Genomic DNA, 19,351 nt, shown 5'->3' with positions numbered 1-19,351 from the left:
TTGGAGAGACTATGTCTCTCGGCTGGCCTGGGAACGCCTCGGGGTCCCCCCCAGAAGAGCTGGAGGAGGTGTCTGGGGAGAGGGAAGTCTGGGCATCCCTGCTTAGACTGTTGCCCCCGCAACCCAGCCCCGGAAGAAGCGGAAGATAATGAATGGATGGATAGATCATGTAGATGTTCATTAAAGCTCAGATTAAAGTTGAGAGTTATTTTATCAGAAACATAGAAAACTGAAGAAAAAGTGACATTTTCAGCCAAATACATTATTAACTAAACATAAAACAAGTACCTCCATCCACTGTCACTGATCCAACTCCATGGGTTTTACTGGTGAATCAGTGTTGTTGAAGATGACAATGTTTCCATGTTTACTACGGAGCCTCTGAACATCCAAATGGGTCACATCTGCTGACCATGAAAAGACAACAAACGGCATTTTACACCAATTATTCACATGTATTGATAGGATTAGTGGGTCAACAGATATTAGACAGTTTAGATCAGTAGATGGTTTTAGCTGCCAGTGACTGTTCTGGTCTTTATGGGTTAAACATCATCCTTAAAAGAAATTTCAAGAATTTCAAGATCTAATTACACCTATTGAATAAAAAAAAACACTAGCAGATCTGGATTTATTTATTTATTTTCCTTTTTCAAATCCATGTTAATAAATTAAGACAACAGTGAATCACACATTTAGCTTCTGCATACTGTATGTAAAACTCATGATTTTTTACTAAGTTAACTTTTTAACATTTCTAACAGAATCAAATAAAACTGATTAAAACTGGAATGAGTCCTGGAAAAAATATTGTCATAGTGGGACCATTTTTGCTAAATAGAATAAAATAAAAGTTAGTTTTTCCTACATATCAAAATGTCCCTTCTGTACATGAAGGCTGCAAGGGAAGAGAAATATCCATACTGTGAAAGTATAACATACATAAAATACTACAAAATTATATTTACCCCAGATGAAGTATTTAATCTTTCAGACACATTTCTGATCCAGTCAGTGAAAAAAACTTGCAAGAAGTGATAAGATTAACCCATAAAGACCCAAACATCCACCAACAAATAGAAGCATATACTGATCTCAAATGTTCAATAGCTGTTGATTCACTAATCCTATCAATGTGTTCAAATAATTCAGGTAAAAAGCAGCTTGTCATTTTTTCATGGTCATCAGCTATGACCCATTTGGACGTTCAGAGGCTCTGTAGTGAATGTAGAAACACCGTCATCTTCTACAACATTGATTCACCAGTAAAACCCATGGAATTGGATCAGTGACAGTGGATGGAGATGCTTGTTTTTACATTCAGTTATTGATATTTTTGCTGATATTTTTCTTCAGTTTTCTCTATTTCTGATATAATACTCAACTTTAATCTGATCTGATCAAGATCGATAAATTAAATATCAGAAAATACCTAATTTTGACTGAAAAAAAAATCAAACAAAAAATGCAGAGGACAATATGATAATGAATGGTGATAAAACACTTGAGAAAGGTTAAAATAGAAAGGAAACATCATTTGGCAACTGCCTCAAAAGTAGCACAAGGTCTTTACTGGTTAATTTCAGCATTGGTTCAACTTAACTGTGTCTGGTGTGTGTTCCTTATACTCAGTCATGTCAGATAAACAGTGGTGAGAGTTGGTATTAATTGTCTGTCTTTCTGTTTCATTGTTGGTCAGACAGGTTGAAGAACGATGTTTGGCTCGGCTGTGTTGTGTTTCCTGCTCCTGCAGACTGGAGTCCTTGCTTTTCATATAGATCAGGATGACTCTTTGAATCATCAGGAAATTACTGAGAGTGCAATTCTAAGTGTCACTTTGCAGGCGTGCCGTTCACTGGCCCTTTCAGAGGGTCGAGACTTCAGTTTTCCAGTAAGAATGAAATTTGACCAAATGCATTTATTCCATTCTGAATGTAGTTGTACATTGTGAATAAATAAATATGTTTGTTTATACAGCCACAGCCTTATGAAGCAGCGTCTGTAGCTCAGGCCTGCAGACCTGGAATATCATCCAAGAGTTTCGCCGAAGTCATTGAGTTAATCCAAGATAAAAACGTAAAAGTGGATAAAAGTCTCACATTCTTCTCCGCAAAACATCACTTTGATAATGAGCTGTTTAATGAGGGAAGGGCTCTCATCATAGAAGGATTAGGAGCTGTGAAGGCCAGTAACCGGGAGGGGAACTTTCAAGCAGCAAGAAAAAGACTGGGAAAAATCCTCCACTCTCTACAGGTACTGTATTGTTGCTTAAACTCATTTTAGGAGTTTCTAGTACAGTTGTTGCAGTTGGAAACTCAATAGTCTTATTTTTCCACACTGAAAAGTCACAGTTAGAGTGACCAGGTGTTGAACTTTGGCTGAGACCACAGAGCATTTTTTTAAACTTTATTTTTATTTGTTTTATCAACAGACAATACAACACAGAAACTAGGGGTCACTGGTTGAACACAAAAGGTTTAAATGACATACAGTAGTAATTATGCTTTATTTTATTTATAGTCCAGCCATTTTCTCCAGCGTTTTATGACGATATGTTCCTTGAGCTGTAGGTAATAAGTCAATCTTTCCACGGAGTAGATTTCCTCTATTATAGCTAGCCGAGACCACAGAGCATTTTAATTCTTGTCTCGTGTCCCCCATTTTTTTCAGAATGATTTTACCTGATTTGTTTTATAGTGTTATAATTGCTCTGTCATTTTAGAGTTGCAGAGTACTTTGCATAAATGTGATTTATATGCCAATAAGAATCTTAAAAATCAAAAAATACTGGGAAAAAAAACTTATTTGTGTTCCAGTAAGCAAATCAAACCTCTCTTGTGTGCAAGAGGTAGTCACAAAGCCTTGACAACTGAGGCAAAAAATGCAAAAGAAGACGTCACATAGAAAGACAGATGCTATTTTAAGTGAGTAGTTATAGCTCAGAGGTTCTTTTGTGATTTATCAAAAGAGATGTGGAAAACAGTCACATGCAGATAATGGAAGGGAGGAGGATGCCAACTCACAGTTGCTCTGTTAATGTTCAACCTGTGAGTCAGATTAACCCATAAAGACCCAAATATCCACTGGCAACAAAACCATCTACTGATCTAAACTGTTTAATACCTGTTGATCCATTAATCCTATCAATACATGTGAATAATTGGTGTAAAATGCAGTTTGTCATTTTTTCATGGTCATCAAATGTGACCCATTTGGATGTTCAGAGGCTCTGTAGTTACCATGGAAACACCGTCATCTTCTACAACATTGATTCACCAGTAAAACCCATGGAGTTGAATCAATGACAGTGGATGGAGGTGCTTGATTTATGTTCAGTCAATGATATCTTTGCTCAAAAAGTTACTTTTTCTTAATTTTTCTCTATTTCTGATATAATAACCTTTGAATTTGAGTTTTCATGAATATCTAAATTTAATATAGGACTTTAAATATAGGAAAATACATGATTTACAGTGAAAAATGCAAACTGCAGAGGATAATATTATAACTAATGGTGAAAAATCACTTTAGAAAGATTAAATAGAAAGAAAACTGAATTTAGGAATGGGCTCTATGCACAACCCCACTACTTCCTGAACATCAGGCGGGTCCTTTATTTCCTGTCTTTCATTATTGGACACACTGATTAATCCAGGTGTGTCTAATCAATCAGTTGTCCCAACAAGTAGCAGGGACACCTGGATTAATCAGTGTGTGTTAACCTGAAGTTCAGGAAGTAGTGGGGCTGTGCATAGAGTCCATTGGCACCAAAGTAGCACTGGGTCCTTGTTGATTAAGTGGATGGAAGCATAACTGTCACATTATATGACTGAGTGTGTCATTACCCCCTTAACTAGAAAGAGACAAAGCAAACACTGGCTCTGAGGAGGGTGTTTGGTGTCTTTAGCAGACACCAGACTGGAGGTCAAACATGAGCTTTAACCAGAGTCAATGCATGTTCAGTAAGTCTTATGTAGTCTTCCATTATGTGGTAAGACCATTTAGTTTGTGCTGTAAATATTCAACTTGTACCATTTTTGAAACCTTAAGGACTTCTACAGTCACAGCAACTGGATCGAAATGGGAAACAAACGCCCAAACACCAATCTGCTCAGAGGAGGCACCAGTATCGGTAACATAGCAGGTGAAGACTTCATATGATGTCAGTGCCATTCTGCATGAGATTAAACTGATTTCACAGAACAAAATACTTCATTTTAGATAGAGCAAGAGCGACCTGCCGGAGCTGTGATGGTGACGACTGCACAAATAACATTTTGGAAGATGTCCTACGTGACAAAATCCTGACCTCAGGGTATTTTAAACTTTGGACGTTTTTTCCCAGATCGAAACCAGCAGGTAAATGTCTTTAGACTTTTCCTTTTTTCTTTATTTTAAAATTTTAGATTTTAGAAATTATTAGATAGTGGATTGCGGAAAAAAAATTAGCAAACAAGACCAGACAGATAAAGGGAACAGTTTTATATTGTACACTGTTATTGTTGTAGTTCTGCTTCTGTCAGCTTTTTCATTTTCTTAATCTTATTACAACCCCAAAATATTAGGACACTGTGTAAAATGTCAGTAAAAATAGAATGCAGTACAAATAGCCATATTAAACATAAGTCATATTTTACTCATAATAGAACATAGAAAACATATCAAATGGTTTTTGGGTGGGAAAAGTACCATTTTAAAGAGTAAAATGAGGTAACTTTGAATTTACTGAAAGCAACACATTTCCGAAAAATATGGGACAGAGCTTTTACCACATGTGTAACAATAGTCTACAAACATCCGGGAGCTGAGGACACCACATGAATATTATCACATTCTTAAATCACACATTTCTTTTATTATTCATTTCATGATGCTCCAGATGATTTCAATCGGTGAAAGGTCTGGACTGCAGACTACTTTAGCACCTGGACTCTTCTACTACAAAACCATGTGGTTGTAATACATGTGGTTTAGCATCGTAATACACAAGGCCTTCCCCAAAAAACACATTGTCTGGATGGGAGCATGTGTGACTCTAAAACCACACATATAGTTTCCAGCAGTTTTTCCAGATGTACAAGCTGCCAGGTCCATAGGTACTAATGCACCCCCATTCCATGAAAGATGCAGGCTTTTGACCTGGATACTTAATACAGTGTCACCTGTCTGCCTGAGGAGTTCTAGAATCTGATATTCATGCTCACTGTTGTCCCCTTACTCACAGGGAGTTCTCCAGATTCTCTGAATCTGTTGATTATATGTACTGTACTGTATGTACTTGATGATATGTTCAAAGACCTTAAAGTTTTGTAGTATATATCCTAAATTGCTCCATAATTACTCACCACTTACAAATTAACCTAATTATTGCAAAAATGTTCATTAGGTGTTCTTTTTTTTTTTTACTGTAACATTGTTTTCAATCTTTTGTTGCCCCTGTCCCAACTTATCCAATTTATTTCTTAAAATGGTACATTTTCTTAGTTGAAACTTTTGATGTGTTTTCAATGATCTATTGTGAAGAAAATATGGGTTTGTGAGATTTGCAAATCATTGTATTTATTTAGTTACATTTCACAGTGTCCCAGCTTTGTGGAATTGTGTGTTGTGTATCAATAATTAGAAGTAGTAGTAGTAAATAATTACTTTCCATGTCTGTCTACATATTACACATTTATCTGAACATATTTGTATGTACAAATATATAAATTAATTTTCCTACCTTATCTTTGTGTATTATCAAAACATTAACACAGAGAAAAGAAGACATCTTCTATTTTCAAGTGTCTAATGTTGAACAGGAAAATGCAGTCATGGAGGTTTTTTTGATGGAACAAGCAGAACTGAGCCCAAAGGTGGAATCAACAAGGACAAGGTGGACTCCAGCCATGGACACCTCCACTTTCAAGCAGCAGATGTGGCTATAGCTGCCACCAGTGAGCTGTTGGAGGATGTCCGAAGAGCTGCTGGAGACAGAGTGTTCCTAGAGTATGAAACATACCCTGCCTGTTCCAGTGAAGCACAGTTTTCTCTCCTGTTTGTCACTGTCTTTCTCTTCTTGTCCCTCAGGATGATGGGGATTTCCACAGGTAAACCTCTCTGTTTCTGCATCGACACGACAGGAAGTATGAGCGATGACATCGATGCAGTGAAGACTGTCACCTCCTCTATAATTAACAGTAAAGCAGGAACAGCTGAAGAACCCTCAATTTACATCCTTGTGCCTTTTAATGACCCAGGTAAAACATCCCATAATCCACTCTTCCTTTCAGTCTACCAAACAAAATAGCAGATTACTATTTATTACTCTTGTTGTGTGTACTTAGTGGACTAATGTAATTAATGTAAATATTCCAAATATAGTTTCAGCTATGACTTAAACCATCTTAATAACATGAAACAGAAGATAAAGAATTAAAAAAGTGTCCTTTCTCCTTTCTCCATATACATGTCAGACTTTGGTCCACTGATCAGAACTACAAATCCAACTGAATTCAAGACAAAAATTAATGCGCTAACAGCAACTGGAGGAGGAGATGCTCCAGAAATGGCTCTGTCAGGACTTCAGGTGATGTCTGTGAGGCTTCTTCAAAATCCATCCAGTAAAACACAATTACATCATAATGTTTAAAACTATCTCCACTGGTCTTCATGCAGCTGGCTCTGACTGGTGCCCCTCCCAATTCTGAGATCTTCCTCTTCACTGATGCTCCTGCTAAAGACAGACACCTGTTAAACACTGTGAATGCACTTATAGAGCGAACGAAGACAGTGGTGAGCAATGTAGCTACAGCTGATGAAGCTTAAAGAATCAGTGAATAGAAAGGAAGTGTAGTGTGATGGCACTGTGTGAAGTGTCACATTACATGTATGAGTGCAGACCAGAGTTTACACTAAGAAGCAGTTTATGTGAAACAGGACCACAAATATTCCTACCAAATATAGATAAAAGATCACCAGGACAGTTTTGCACGTTTTAGCTACAGGTGAGCTGACTAGAAGAGGGTCACTGGCCTCTGAATCTGTAAGGTTCTATTACATTACTGCATGGTTTTGTACTAACATGGAGTTTGTGCTGAAGTACTGGTTGCATTTTTATGTTAGACGGTGATCATTCTTTGACATTAGCCAACTCCATTGCATTAGTAATTATGACCCACAGATCAAAAAAATAGGACAATAATGTTTCATGTTCGGGTAAATCTTCTCAAATGTGGAATTAAAATAAGTAACACATGATAAGATGAACTATAAACATGGAAGACAAGAACATAGACTAACTTCACATGGCAACATGTGTGTCTTTATTAGGGCTACAGCCAACTTAGCCTAATCAGACTCATCCATTCAGTATGACTGATTCCCATTTATTCATGCATTTTTTAATGAGTGGAAATCTGAATTTCCTTTTGTGTGAATTTCAGCGATGATTTCACTTTTAATGACATGTTTTTTTTGTTGTTGTTGTTTTTTTTTTGTTTTTAAAGTTAGCTACACGAGTGATGCACTCCTGTCACTAACAGCTCTGCTTTCAAACCAAAGCCTCATCCTCAACCAATTTACAGGGTTTACAATAAAGTGAATTAAGACCTGTATCACTATGGTATCAATAGGTGGAGAAGGGATTCTGATCTATAGTAGGTCCATGGAGCTCATCTTATAACAGCTGCCTTTTGGCTGACCACTCAGTTTACTTTGCCTTGTCAGTGTGAGTAAAAAACAAGTCAGCCACAATTGAGTGTTTTCTGTCAAATGGATGTGTTTTATGGCTGCAGGGACACAGTACTGCAGCACAGTGATTCCAAAGTACTGAACATAAGAGGAACAGATACATGTTTGAGACCAAATCCAATGTGGACTATTAAATAAATGAAACAGAAGACAGATGTTAAGATTCTTAAGTGTTCTGTTCAGGTTAAACCCTCCTACATTATGTTTCCTAAAACAAAACATGGTCACAGTTATGAAAGCTCCTGCTTAAAGAAAAGAAGGAAAGTCTGTTTGAGGTGAATGTTTTCTTATCTAGACTTTCCTTCCCAAAATCTACTCAATAGTACACAACACCCTCCATCCTCTCCCTTATACATAAAAATGACAATTTAGTGTAGCAAAATAACCAAATGTGCATCTCAAGTTTTGGACATTGAAAAATGTGTGTAAAAAGAACAAAGAGAAAACCAGTAAAGCACTCGGAGAGTGCAGACCTCCGCCAAGGCAGCTCAGCAACCTCCCCCCCCCCCCCCCCCCCCCCCCCGTTCACCATCAAAATGTAATCATTAGTTCCTTGTGCCAGTATCAACATTTCCTGCAAATTGAATGAAAATCTGTCCATAACTTTTGATTTTTCTTGCTAACAAACAAACAAACCCCAATGAAACCATAACCTCCTTGGTGGAGGTAATGATTCGTAAGACATAAATTCATCCTATTTAAAGCAACTTAATGTCCGAAGAAAGGACAAACAAAACATTGGCTCTATGTTTTTATCAGGATCTTGAGGTGAGGAGTATTCAGATGGTTTCTGAAATATGAAATGTCACCACTTGACACTAAATATTACACATTGAGCCTTGATGGTGTATGGCTTATGGATCAAATCCTTGCTCATCTGTTTTCTGTCCAGGTAAATATCATGTTGACTGGTATTATTGGCTTACGTGGAGAGAGATCGACAAACCACGGCCAGTATCAGTTGAGTCGCATGCTGTCATCGGACGCCCAGCTGTTCAGAGACCTGGCTGAGGCTTCAGGAGGCCTGGCTATAGAAGTTAGCAAGAGTCAGCTCCTGGAGGCCACTAGTATTGTAGTAGAGTCTTCCAGCTCCACTTTGGTATTACTGAAATACTGTTACTGTCTATATTTCTTTTTCTTTTCTAATTCATAAATGTTCATGTGTCACTACTCTTATTTCATCTTCTAGGTGACACTTCTGAAGGTGGCCAGGAGTTCAGGAGGAGAGTCGGGCAATTTTACATTCACAGTGGACGACTCTGTTAAAAACCTCACAATTTACATCACTGGGGGAATTGACAAGTTAACTCTCACTAGCCCCTCAGGTTATACCCTCTTTAAAATGTGATATAAGTAATAGTTCAGAAGTTAATGACAAGTACCTAAACTCAGATTCTGCTGTTACTCTGACAAACATCTCTGTGGCTTAGATGTCAAATGGAGCTCTGGACATTTAATTGTGGTTATACTGACCATAATCTGTGCGTTTACATGACAACTTTTATTCCTGGTTTAAACTGATTAAAGGTTAGATCCTATTTAAGATGCCCATGCAAACACCTTACTCCAGTTGAAAAAGAAAAGTTCGGATGAAATTTAAACCCGATTAAAGTCACTGGTTTAATCCCCTTTAAATTCCGACCAAAATTCTTCCTCAGACATGTAAACCCATTATTCCGTTTGGACTTTATTCCTGCCATTCTGCTCATGCTCATTGTCTTGTCTCGTCGTGATGATGCACACATTCTGCGCTGGTGGAAGAATATGCAATGCAGTCTACTCAACCCAAACCATTCCAGTGGGCTATTCTGATGGGATCTACCAGCCTGGAAAACCCTGAAGGAAGAGTTCACCACTTGTTTTTTATTAATTCATTTGTCATACACGAATGAGTTCGATAGGTGGGCAAATCAGTTTGCACTGCAGTGCACCGACTGCCTTGTTCTCACAGCCCTTCCGTTAGCTTAGCTTAGCCTAGTTTAGCATAATCACTTAATTCCTATGGTCAGACGTAGCCAGGCTTTTATAGGTGATTTGTAGTATTTTATGAGTGATTTTGTGAAATTCAGTTCTCCCTAATGATTCCTTTAGTCCAGTGGGGTCAATATGATCACAAATTGAGGCTCAAATTATGGCGATGTGACTTACTGCACTAATAAAATCTTGGGAAATAAAAACTAATGCAAAGCTAAAACGGTAAAGCTAAGCTAATTTAGCACATGCATCCCTTCCAACAAAAAGATTTTCCAACTTCCCTCAACACAACAGCTACGTGTGACCATGGGAATGCAGTGACTATGCTAAGCTAAGCTAACAGAAGGGCTGCGAGAACAAGGCAATGTGAGCACTGCAGCACAAACCCTTTTGCTCACTTAACTACCTCATTAATACCTAATGTAAACCTTTATTCGGGTTTAACATTTCCATGTAAACAGAAAATACTTTAGTTCCAAATTAATTTCTTCTGATGAAATAAATCGGATTTAAAAAACATCATGTAACCATAGCCAATATTTGATTATTTATGATTATTACAATAAGGTTAAATAATGGGACTCATCTCTTGACATGGCTTTCTTTAAAGGTGTGTCTCAGGAAGGTACAACAGGCCCATTAGTCACTTCATCCCAGTTTGTGGGAAACTTTCACACCGTCAGGCTGATAATGCAAGTGGGACTTTGGAAAATGACATTGGTGTCAGCAAATGCATACACTCTAAAGGTCGTAGGTGAGACCATCATGACTGAAAACTCAGAAAATAATACATTTTATAGTCTAACCCTAACCCTCATTGGTTGATTTTCCATCTCTAAAACTTTCTTTTTTAGGTCAGAGTCCCATCGACTTTTTCTTTACATTTGTGGAGCCATCACGAGGTCTGTTTGGGGGTTTTGACACTGTAGACAACCGTCCCAGAGCAGGTGAATAAACACATATTTTATTATATAATAGTCCCATGGCATCTGACATCTGCTTTGAATGTTTTTTTTTTTCTTTTTTCTGAAGGCGTCAATGGTACTCTGATGGTAACAGTAACCGGGAGTAACTCAGCCATTGTGACAGACGTCGTTCTGGTCGAATCATCAGGGCCAGGGGAGGTTAACGGTAGTGTGGAAAATCAGGACGGTAAAACGTTCTTAGTCCATTTTGACAGGATCCCATCACAGGCGTTTGTTGTGCTTGTGAAGGGACAGATTGGGAATAGTTCTTCCAGACTGTCTTCAGTGAGATTCCAAAGACAATCAACCACCAGCCTCAAAGCATCTTCTCTGTCAATTACTGCTGTAAGCACTCACACCAAACCACCCCATTCTACTCATGCTGGGCTTACATTGAGGGGTGCACAAACCATAACACTAAGAAATAATTTATGCTGTAAGATATCAGTGACAGGACCTTCTGTGTGGAGTTTGCATGTTCTCCCCATGTTTGTGTGGGTTCTATCTGGCTTCCTCCCACCATCCAAAGACATGCACTAATAGGTTAACCCTAACCCTACCCCTAACACCACCTCTAACCCTAGCACTAACCCCAACCCTAGACCTAGCCCTAACCCTACCCAAACTCCAACTCTAACCCTAATCCTAACCTTACCCCTAGCCTTAGCCCTAACTCTAGCACTAACCTTTACCCTAGCCATAGCCCTATCCCTAATCCTAACCCTAACTCTAGCTCTAACCCCTGATTGAATAAGTCCCATTCAGTATTGTCCAGTCTAGTCCTGTAGCTGAGATAGACCACCCTTAGACCAAGTTGAGATGATTTTCATGTTTGGCTGTGACGTTGCTCTGTGGAGAGTGTGTGAGAGAACAGTAGCAAAACCAAGTCATCTGATTGGCCCAGATGGTTCTTTTGAAATTAACTGGACTCAAATAGCACTTGCCTGTTTTAATTAGTTTTGTCTTCCTCCATGGAATCCTCATTGTCATGCAACCTCCTCCACTGTGTCATTTATGCATAAAAATAAAATAATCTAGTGTTACTCTAATGACTAATTCAAACCAAACTACCATCCTATGATACAGACATCTGTTACTGTAACAGTATACATGCATATTTACTCTAGTCACACTGAGTACCACTCTCGGAGGTCATGTTATTGGATTGTTAAAATAATTTTTGAGGGCTGAGAAGGTAAAAATATCCTATAATGTCCATCCTGTGCTTATTGAAAACTGCATATTTTCTGTTTTTGATCTCTGTTTAGGATGATTCAGATGGTATCATAGAACCAGGAACTACGTTTTCAGTGCCTTTCTCTGTCAGAACCAGCGGGGCAGGAGGAACCGTCAACATCCAGGCTGTTAATGACCAGGGTTTCACTTCAACTTTCCCATCCACTTTAGTTTTGGAAAGTGGAGACAGTGCTAATGGCACAGTAAACATCACAGCTCCTGTTAACACCACATCTGGTACAGAAGTCACCCTGACCATAGAGGCCCAGACTTCTGATGGTTCAGATGCCAACTATGTTGTGTTGAGTCTCAGTGTCCTTAAAACGGTAAATACCACATTCAAAAAATACAAATCTTTATTGGTATAAATGCTGGTGAAACACAAAATCCTGGGCGCTGTAGTGGCTGTCTCTGTGGATCCCCTGGTCTCTTAAACTCCTGCAGAACATGGATACATGTGTTGTGAGGAACAACACTTTAGTGATGGGACTTTTGGCTCTTTGAAGGGAGTCGTTCGATCATGAGCCGTTCACTGAAAAGAGCCGTTCAAAAGACTGGCTCTTTTATGTTTTTTGCATTATTTTGAAACACCAATGTTTTAATGACTAAATAGGCTACATGTGATGACTGACATTACATTTTAAAGGTGTTTAATTGGCGCGGCAGTAAATATTATCTTACTGTAAAAAAGAATAGTTAGCTCAAATGTGTGGGCTAAAAACATGACATGAGAGGTGACATTAGGCAAATGCTGGAATTTGACAAAAACATCACGGTACATTATGCGGACTAGTCTGTAGTCTAAAAATGAAGAAGAAAAAACATTTTCTTATGAAATAACATTTTATTCTCCTCAAAACAAGAACAATAAATGTGTGTAAACATACGGTAAAAATTGCACAAAACACAACAGTGATTAATCACTGCAGTGACTTAAATACCTGAACTATAGTGCAGTTCTCCTCAGAACAAGGACAATAAATGTGTGTAAACTGAGTTTTCAAATGGCAGTGCAAATTATTCATTGACCCAGACTTGAAAGATATATATTTTTTTGCAAATATTGCAAGTTGCATGCCCATCAAGGTTATAATAGTTTTGGATTTTTAATTATAGTTTAGTTTTAATTAGTTTTGACTTTTTTTTCTCTTATTCAGTTAGTTTTAATTAGTTTTTAGAGCAGGTTTGTTAGTTTTTATTAGTTATCGTTTTTTTCTGAATGCTTAGTTTTAGTTTAGTTTAGTTTTAGTATTAGTTTTAGTTATTTCATATATTTTATCTTCCTCATCATCCTATTCAAAGAAATTAGTGAGGCGTGGATATGTGTTACCCTGGACACTTTATTTGGGGGTCGGGTTAGGGCGGCTCATGGACTGAGCAGAGACACAATGTACCGTACAATGTATAAATTCCCTATAGCAGGTTGAGGTGGGGTGCAATCCATACACAACGTCACTTACGTGAAACAATGCGAAGATGTGCAAAGCATGAGAGGAGATGCACAAAGCAGCCAGCAGTTAAAGCAGATAGAAACATATATAAACCAGCTAACCAGCAGTTAAAGCAGATAGAAACATACAGTATATAAACCAGCTAACCAGCAGTTAAAGCAGATAGGAACATATTATAAACCAGCTAACCAGCAGTTAAAGCAGACAGAAACATATATAAACCACTTATAAACATATATAACCCAGTTCATCATCAGTAAACCACACCTTAGCAGATCTCTCATCTCTTAATCATCTGCAGTTCCATTATTAGCCAACTTTGCTTCAGTTCAGTTCAGCTAGCTGTAGCTAGTAACATCAAACGTTTTTTAACATTATAACAGGTTCCATACCTCTGTAATTGGATTAGTTTTCATCCTCCTCTTTTCTCCTCTTCTAAACTGTGCAGTTCAGGGCTTGGAAGGCCTTTTCATGGTGATAAACTCTCCAGTTTTAACCTGGATGCTAGTTCAACACTGACTGTCCTTTAGCTCAGCTCTGTCTGTCACTCACGCGCACACACACGGTACGCCAAAAAAAAAAAAAAAAAAAAAAAACCCGACCCATGTATCACTCCAGTAAACCCCAGACAGGACTGTGCTGCTGTGTCCCAGCTTTAGTCTGTATGTTCCAGGTAGAGTGGGGACCAGAAGACGACTGGAAACCACCAGTGACCACACATGACAGACTGTGTAGTGTCGTATGGTGTCACCAGCTCAAACTGCTGAAGTGAAATAAATTAATTTCATATCAATCCGACATTGACAGAGACGAAAACGAAGGGAATTGTATCCATAATTTTTATACGTTTTAGTTAGTTTTGTAAGCTCACAATACAGTTTCAGTTAGTTATCGTTTTTTTCTTTTAATTAGAGTTTTTATTTATTTCAGTTAACGAAAATGTTTTTTCAATTTTAGTTTTCGTCATTTCGTTCGTTTTCGTTAACGATAACCTTGATGCCCATCTTTTCTTTTTGAAAAGTGCATCCAAATACTACTCCTTTTTCTTTAGCTCATTACTCACAGGTGGTCACTCACTCAAACTTTTCAACCAGTCTCCCAGCTCCTCCTCCTCCAGTATGCTCACCTCACACTTCAAACTGTTGTTTTTTGCTAACTTCTTGCCATGAGACATGCGCAGTGTGCAAGCATTCTTTTTTTCTGCTCGAACTTTCTCCTCCTGCCCAATGCCTCCCCAGTGACGCTAAATTGACAAGCAATCGGACACTCCCTCCTTAATAAAAAAATTAAGCAGAAAAAAAAAACAATCTTAAGCCAAAAAAAAAAAATCTGCCATTGGAACAAGGGAAAATAACCTTGGTAAGATTTCCTGAAATAAGATTTTCAAGATCTATTGTCAAAAAATAAGTTCTTATATCTCACTGAAAAGATACTCTTCAGGTGATTATGTCTTATTTTAAGTGTGATGAGATATTTTGACTAGAAATGAGGAAAATACATTTGGAAAAATTTAGATTTTTTCCAGTGTATGAGACCAGGACTTAAAAAAGTGGTCTGAAGAGGGTCCTCTAGGGGCTTGCACATTGAATAGCAAGTTGTTTCTCACAATTGATTTATTCATCCAGTTTTAACTATGACACTGTCTACTTAGAAATGAAACAAGATAAAACAAATACAAAGTGACACAAAAAAATGGGAACTTTTTAACAATCCAATAAAACCAAGAGTAATGGAAGAAAAATATTTTATTCACAGTAATTGAAACCTTAAACCATGCCATTTAAGAAACAATGATGGAATTTTCATTTTTTAAAAATAACTTCCTGTAGATGGCGTCCTCCTGTACGAATGCATTCTTGAAATCTGCTGTTGAGATTCCTCATTGATCGCTGCAACATCTCAGCTGGGATACTGTGAATTTCATCCTGAATTCTGTTTTAACTCATCCAGAGTTCTGGGTCGAGTCGTGTACACTTTACTCTTGAGATAGCCCCACAAGAAAAAAAATCACAAATGGACAAATCTGGCAATCTAGGGGGCCAGGGAACGTTACCGAATCTTGAGATCACACAGTTACCGAACAATTCTCGCACAGCCGCCAATGGTTACTATGGTCACCCTGTACTTGTACAAAAACGGTAATTTTTAAAGTGCGTATTGGCAGACATGAGCAAGTGGCAGCACTGCGAGACAGTGACCTTGAGCAAGTAAACATACCCCCATTTTAGTAACCATTGGCGGCTGTGCGAGAATTGTTCGGTAACCGTGTGATCTCAAGTATCACAGTATCCCAGCTGAGATGTTGCAGCGGTCAATGAGGAATCTCAACAGCAGATTTCAAGAATGCATTCGTACAGGAGGACGCCATCTACAGGAAGTAATTTTTAAAAAATGAAAATTCCATCATTGTTTCTTAAATGGCATGGTTTAAGGTTTCAATTACTATGAATAAAACATTTTTCTTCCATCACTCTTGGTTTTATTGAATTGCTAAAAAGTTCCCGTTTTTTTGTGTCACCCTGTACTTAAGATGCAGGTATCCGTCACATTCTCTGTCAGTGGGAGTGAACTCTTCCCTCTCTCATAGGTGACTGATTTCACTCCTCCGGTTTGCAAGCTGCTCACTCTACAGTCCAACTGCTCTGATGGCCACAACTCGTCCATGTGGGCGCTCACCCTCCAGGTCACAGATGGGATTAACGGTACAGGTGTGGACCGCATCAGCCTCAGACAGGGCAACGGCACCCTGAATACCACCCTGTCCCCTGGAGACAACAACACCATCGCTGTGTCTTATACTGCACCCTGCTCTTCGCCTACGGTGGAGCTGGTGGTTGTGGATCGGGTGGGGAATGTAGACACCTGTATCTACAGTGTCATAGTCACAACCAAAACCCCCATGACCACCAAACCACTGACTACAATGTCACAATCACAGACTACAACATCACAATCACTGACTACAACGCCACAATCAACCACATCTTTTTCTACAAGGGTTGTTCAGTCATCCCTTCTTTGTTTCACCATTGTGATTCTTAGTCTTGGGTTTAATTTGCCAGGTTAAGAGGGACTCCACAGAGTGTAATGTTAGTGTAGGGAGGTGTTCACAGATCCAAATAGCATACATTTATATTAGTGTGAGTAAAAGGGATTTTTTTTAGACTAAGTTAGCAGTAATCATTATTTAACCAAAAAACATATTTCTCATTTTTCTTTGAACTCTCATTCATTGTATGTGGGGCTATACTGCAGCCGCTAGAGTATATCTTATAGTCCAGTATATCTATACATCAATCAGTATTCAGGCATATTTGACATTTGATCACAATACACAGGGTTTCTTGTTATGCTAATCAAACTTTAACAAAATTTAACAGTTTTATTTTAACTTTGAATTTTTGCTTTTCAGCTATGGGTTCTACTCAACAACTGCATACATTATTACTGATGTGTTATATGTAGTTAAATGATAAATAACGTAAGTGTAATAAAACCTCACAATAAATCATAAAGAAAAAGTCCAATGCATATTTACCTCCGCCAAGGAGGTTATGTTTTTGCCGGCACTGGTTTGTCTGTCTGTGTGCAAGAAAACTCAAGAAGTTATGGACGGATTTGGATGAAAATTTCCGGAAATGTTGATACTGGCACAAGGAAGAAGTTATGAAAATTTGGTGGTGATGGGGGGTGGGATGGGGGGCACTGATCTGCCTTGGTGGAGGTCTGTGCTCTCCGAGTACTTCTAGTTTTAAATACTTTCTTGTACTGTTAAAATATATTGCACTACTGAGAGATGTTTTTAATATATGGTCTATGCTGGGTTCAGTGGCGTGCACAGACATTTTGGGGGGGGCAGGTGCTCATTGAAAAATAAGAGCACTTTGTGATAGGTAGTCACTGTTTTATTTCTCTGGAATAAACACATTGAAGGTTTTTAGCAAGTTGGGCAGCTACAATGATAGATCAGTTCAACTCCCTCATCCTCCACGCTGCTGGTAGATTGTCTATTGCAGGACAGCACAGAGCTGCTTCCCCATTGTAGCTGCCTAGAATTGAATAATAGTAGTTTTAATAATAACCTAGCTTTTTTTCAAGTTTTAATAATAGCCTATTAACACTTTCAGTGCCATGGGCCGATTAAATCGGCTTTACGAAAACAACCTGTAAAGTGCCACGGGCCGATCAGATCGGCTTTGGAGAACACGCCACATTTGTGTACAAACAAACCATCCACCCCCATTTCTTTCTCACATTTCGATGACGTTCTTTCTGTGTCCCCCTTTTGAGACCAAGCAGACGGGAATTTGAGGTCACGCGACCGAATAATATTGTTATATCTTTTCAATGTTTCTTATTCTCCGGTGTTTCATCAGAGGGAGCCCTCCATGCTGGGGGGCGGCTGTGGACTCCGGGGGCTGTGGCGGCGCCTTCTCTCACTGGGGTCCGCTCCTTTCTGGTGTGTGGGGGTCCCAGTTGGCCCTCTCCCACTAGTTGGGATGCGGGGCTGTGTTGCTGGTGCCTGGTTGCCGGGGTCGGCGGCTGCCTCCTGGTGCGGATGGCTCCCTGAGACAGCGCCTCCTAAATTGATGTTTACTTTTACTTGTACATTTTTGTTCTGGTCTACCCGTGCTCAGTCAGTCTTCTTAAGTATGTGTGAGCTTGTGGGTTTGCATGTATATGTGTGTGCGCGGGTGAGTGGGTGGGTGGGGGGCGGTACTGATTTTTAAACTGATATGTAAAGCACTTTGTGCTACAGTTTTTAATGTATGAAAAGTGCTATATAAATAAAGATTATTATTATTATTATTATTATTAATTACGCAAATTACGATCAATAATGAATCGGCTGTGTCCGGTGCGTTTTGGATCTAATCAGCAATCGGTCGGATGTTATCGAGCGGTTTCCTGCAGGATTCTTCAAATATTATAAAAACGACACGAAATACTGAAAAACGGCCAAATTCTGTGGCACTTTTAAGGCTTATTAGCCCCTTAACTGTCTGACACTTAAAGAGTTAAGGTAGATCCAAGATCACTGCAAGTCTTGTAACACAGAAATAACATGGTTGGTACAAAGTAATATAATTAGCTTATAAATAGGGATGAGCCAGAAACAAGTTGAAACAAGTATCTGGTACAGATAATGCACTTTTGAGGAGTATTATGAGTCAATACCTGTGCTTGTGATGAATGAAAATCCTCATTAGCTGACTGTATTCTATTGTATAGCTTCACGCCTGATTTAATATTGCAAAACCACTTTTTGTTCTAAAAATAAAATGTGGACAGCTTTTAAGATGGAACAGTTCAACTTTAAAATCTGAGTTAAAAGGCCCTAAACAGTTAACATGACTGTGGTCTTAACTCTGACCTTTCATCTTCTTCTTCCTCCTTGCTGCTGGTGGATAATTTGATCCATCAGAGCAGAGAGCTGCTCCCCTGGGCTGCCTGCTGTAGCTCCCTTTCTTTTTCTCACCGACTCCTCTTCTTTCTAGGCATTATGCTGCAATTGGTAAATAAAAAGAGTCCAACAGTATGAAGAAGACTCCTTGGTTACATTACACAGGGGTGTCAAACTCAGATCCTCGAGGGCCAGTATCCTGCATGTTTTAGATGTTTCCCTCTTCCAGCACACCTGACAGTCGTTATCACAGTAGGGACGAGATCTCACTGTGGCCTGTGGCACCGGTGCCTGAGGTGCCACTGAGGTGCCGCTGTAGTCTGTGGCACCGCTGCCAGAGGTGCCGGTGCCTGTGGCTCACTATTTCTGGTGCCAGTGGCTTATTTCCAGTGGCTGTGGTACCGCTGCCACTGTTCTATTGGTACAGAGCAGTTTACAATGGTTAGCGTATCATACGATTGTACGGACATTCAAGCCAGGCATGAAGTAAATCTATTTGTTGGTTATGGAATGGGAGTCAGGCTAATATACGAGTTTCAATGTTTACTAATGTGGCAACAGTGGGTATGGATAAATAGAGTGTCACTAAG

General features: G+C 38.9%; 1 protein-coding gene across 3 annotated transcripts in view; it reads left to right on the top strand.

The window, feature by feature from the left end:
- LOC115416885 (von Willebrand factor A domain-containing protein 7-like) overlaps positions 1 to 16,556 on the top strand; it is a 23,712-nt gene extending 7,156 nt beyond the window's left edge. The window contains exons 3-18 of one of the 3 annotated variants that reach the window (XM_030130760.1): positions 1,700 to 1,891; positions 1,978 to 2,253; positions 4,051 to 4,144; positions 4,222 to 4,359; positions 5,802 to 5,988; positions 6,070 to 6,239; positions 6,456 to 6,568; positions 6,658 to 6,774; positions 8,624 to 8,830; positions 8,921 to 9,056; positions 10,316 to 10,459; positions 10,560 to 10,652; positions 10,738 to 11,015; positions 11,939 to 12,232; positions 15,945 to 16,269; positions 16,312 to 16,556. In XM_030130760.1, the coding sequence (XP_029986620.1) occupies positions 1,715 to 1,891; positions 1,978 to 2,253; positions 4,051 to 4,144; positions 4,222 to 4,359; positions 5,802 to 5,988; positions 6,070 to 6,239; positions 6,456 to 6,568; positions 6,658 to 6,774; positions 8,624 to 8,830; positions 8,921 to 9,056; positions 10,316 to 10,459; positions 10,560 to 10,652; positions 10,738 to 11,015; positions 11,939 to 12,232; positions 15,945 to 16,269; positions 16,312 to 16,424 (2,862 nt within the window). In that variant the 5' untranslated portion in view covers positions 1,700 to 1,714 and the 3' untranslated portion in view covers positions 16,425 to 16,556. Of the gene's footprint in view, positions 1 to 1,699; positions 1,892 to 1,977; positions 2,254 to 4,050; positions 4,145 to 4,221; positions 4,360 to 5,801; positions 5,989 to 6,069; positions 6,240 to 6,455; positions 6,569 to 6,657; positions 6,775 to 8,623; positions 8,831 to 8,920; positions 9,057 to 10,315; positions 10,460 to 10,559; positions 10,653 to 10,737; positions 11,016 to 11,938; positions 12,233 to 15,944 lie in introns of all 3 variants that reach the window. The other 2 variants (XM_030130759.1, XM_030130758.1) reach the window with 2 other exon arrangements.
- Positions 16,557 to 19,351: the final 2,795 nt, after the last annotated feature.

The sequence above is a fragment of the Sphaeramia orbicularis genome, unplaced genomic scaffold (assembly GCF_902148855.1).
Source record: "Sphaeramia orbicularis unplaced genomic scaffold, fSphaOr1.1, whole genome shotgun sequence".
NCBI lineage: Eukaryota > Metazoa > Chordata > Actinopteri > Kurtiformes > Apogonidae > Sphaeramia > Sphaeramia orbicularis.
This window is presented reverse-complemented; position numbering and strand designations above follow the sequence as displayed.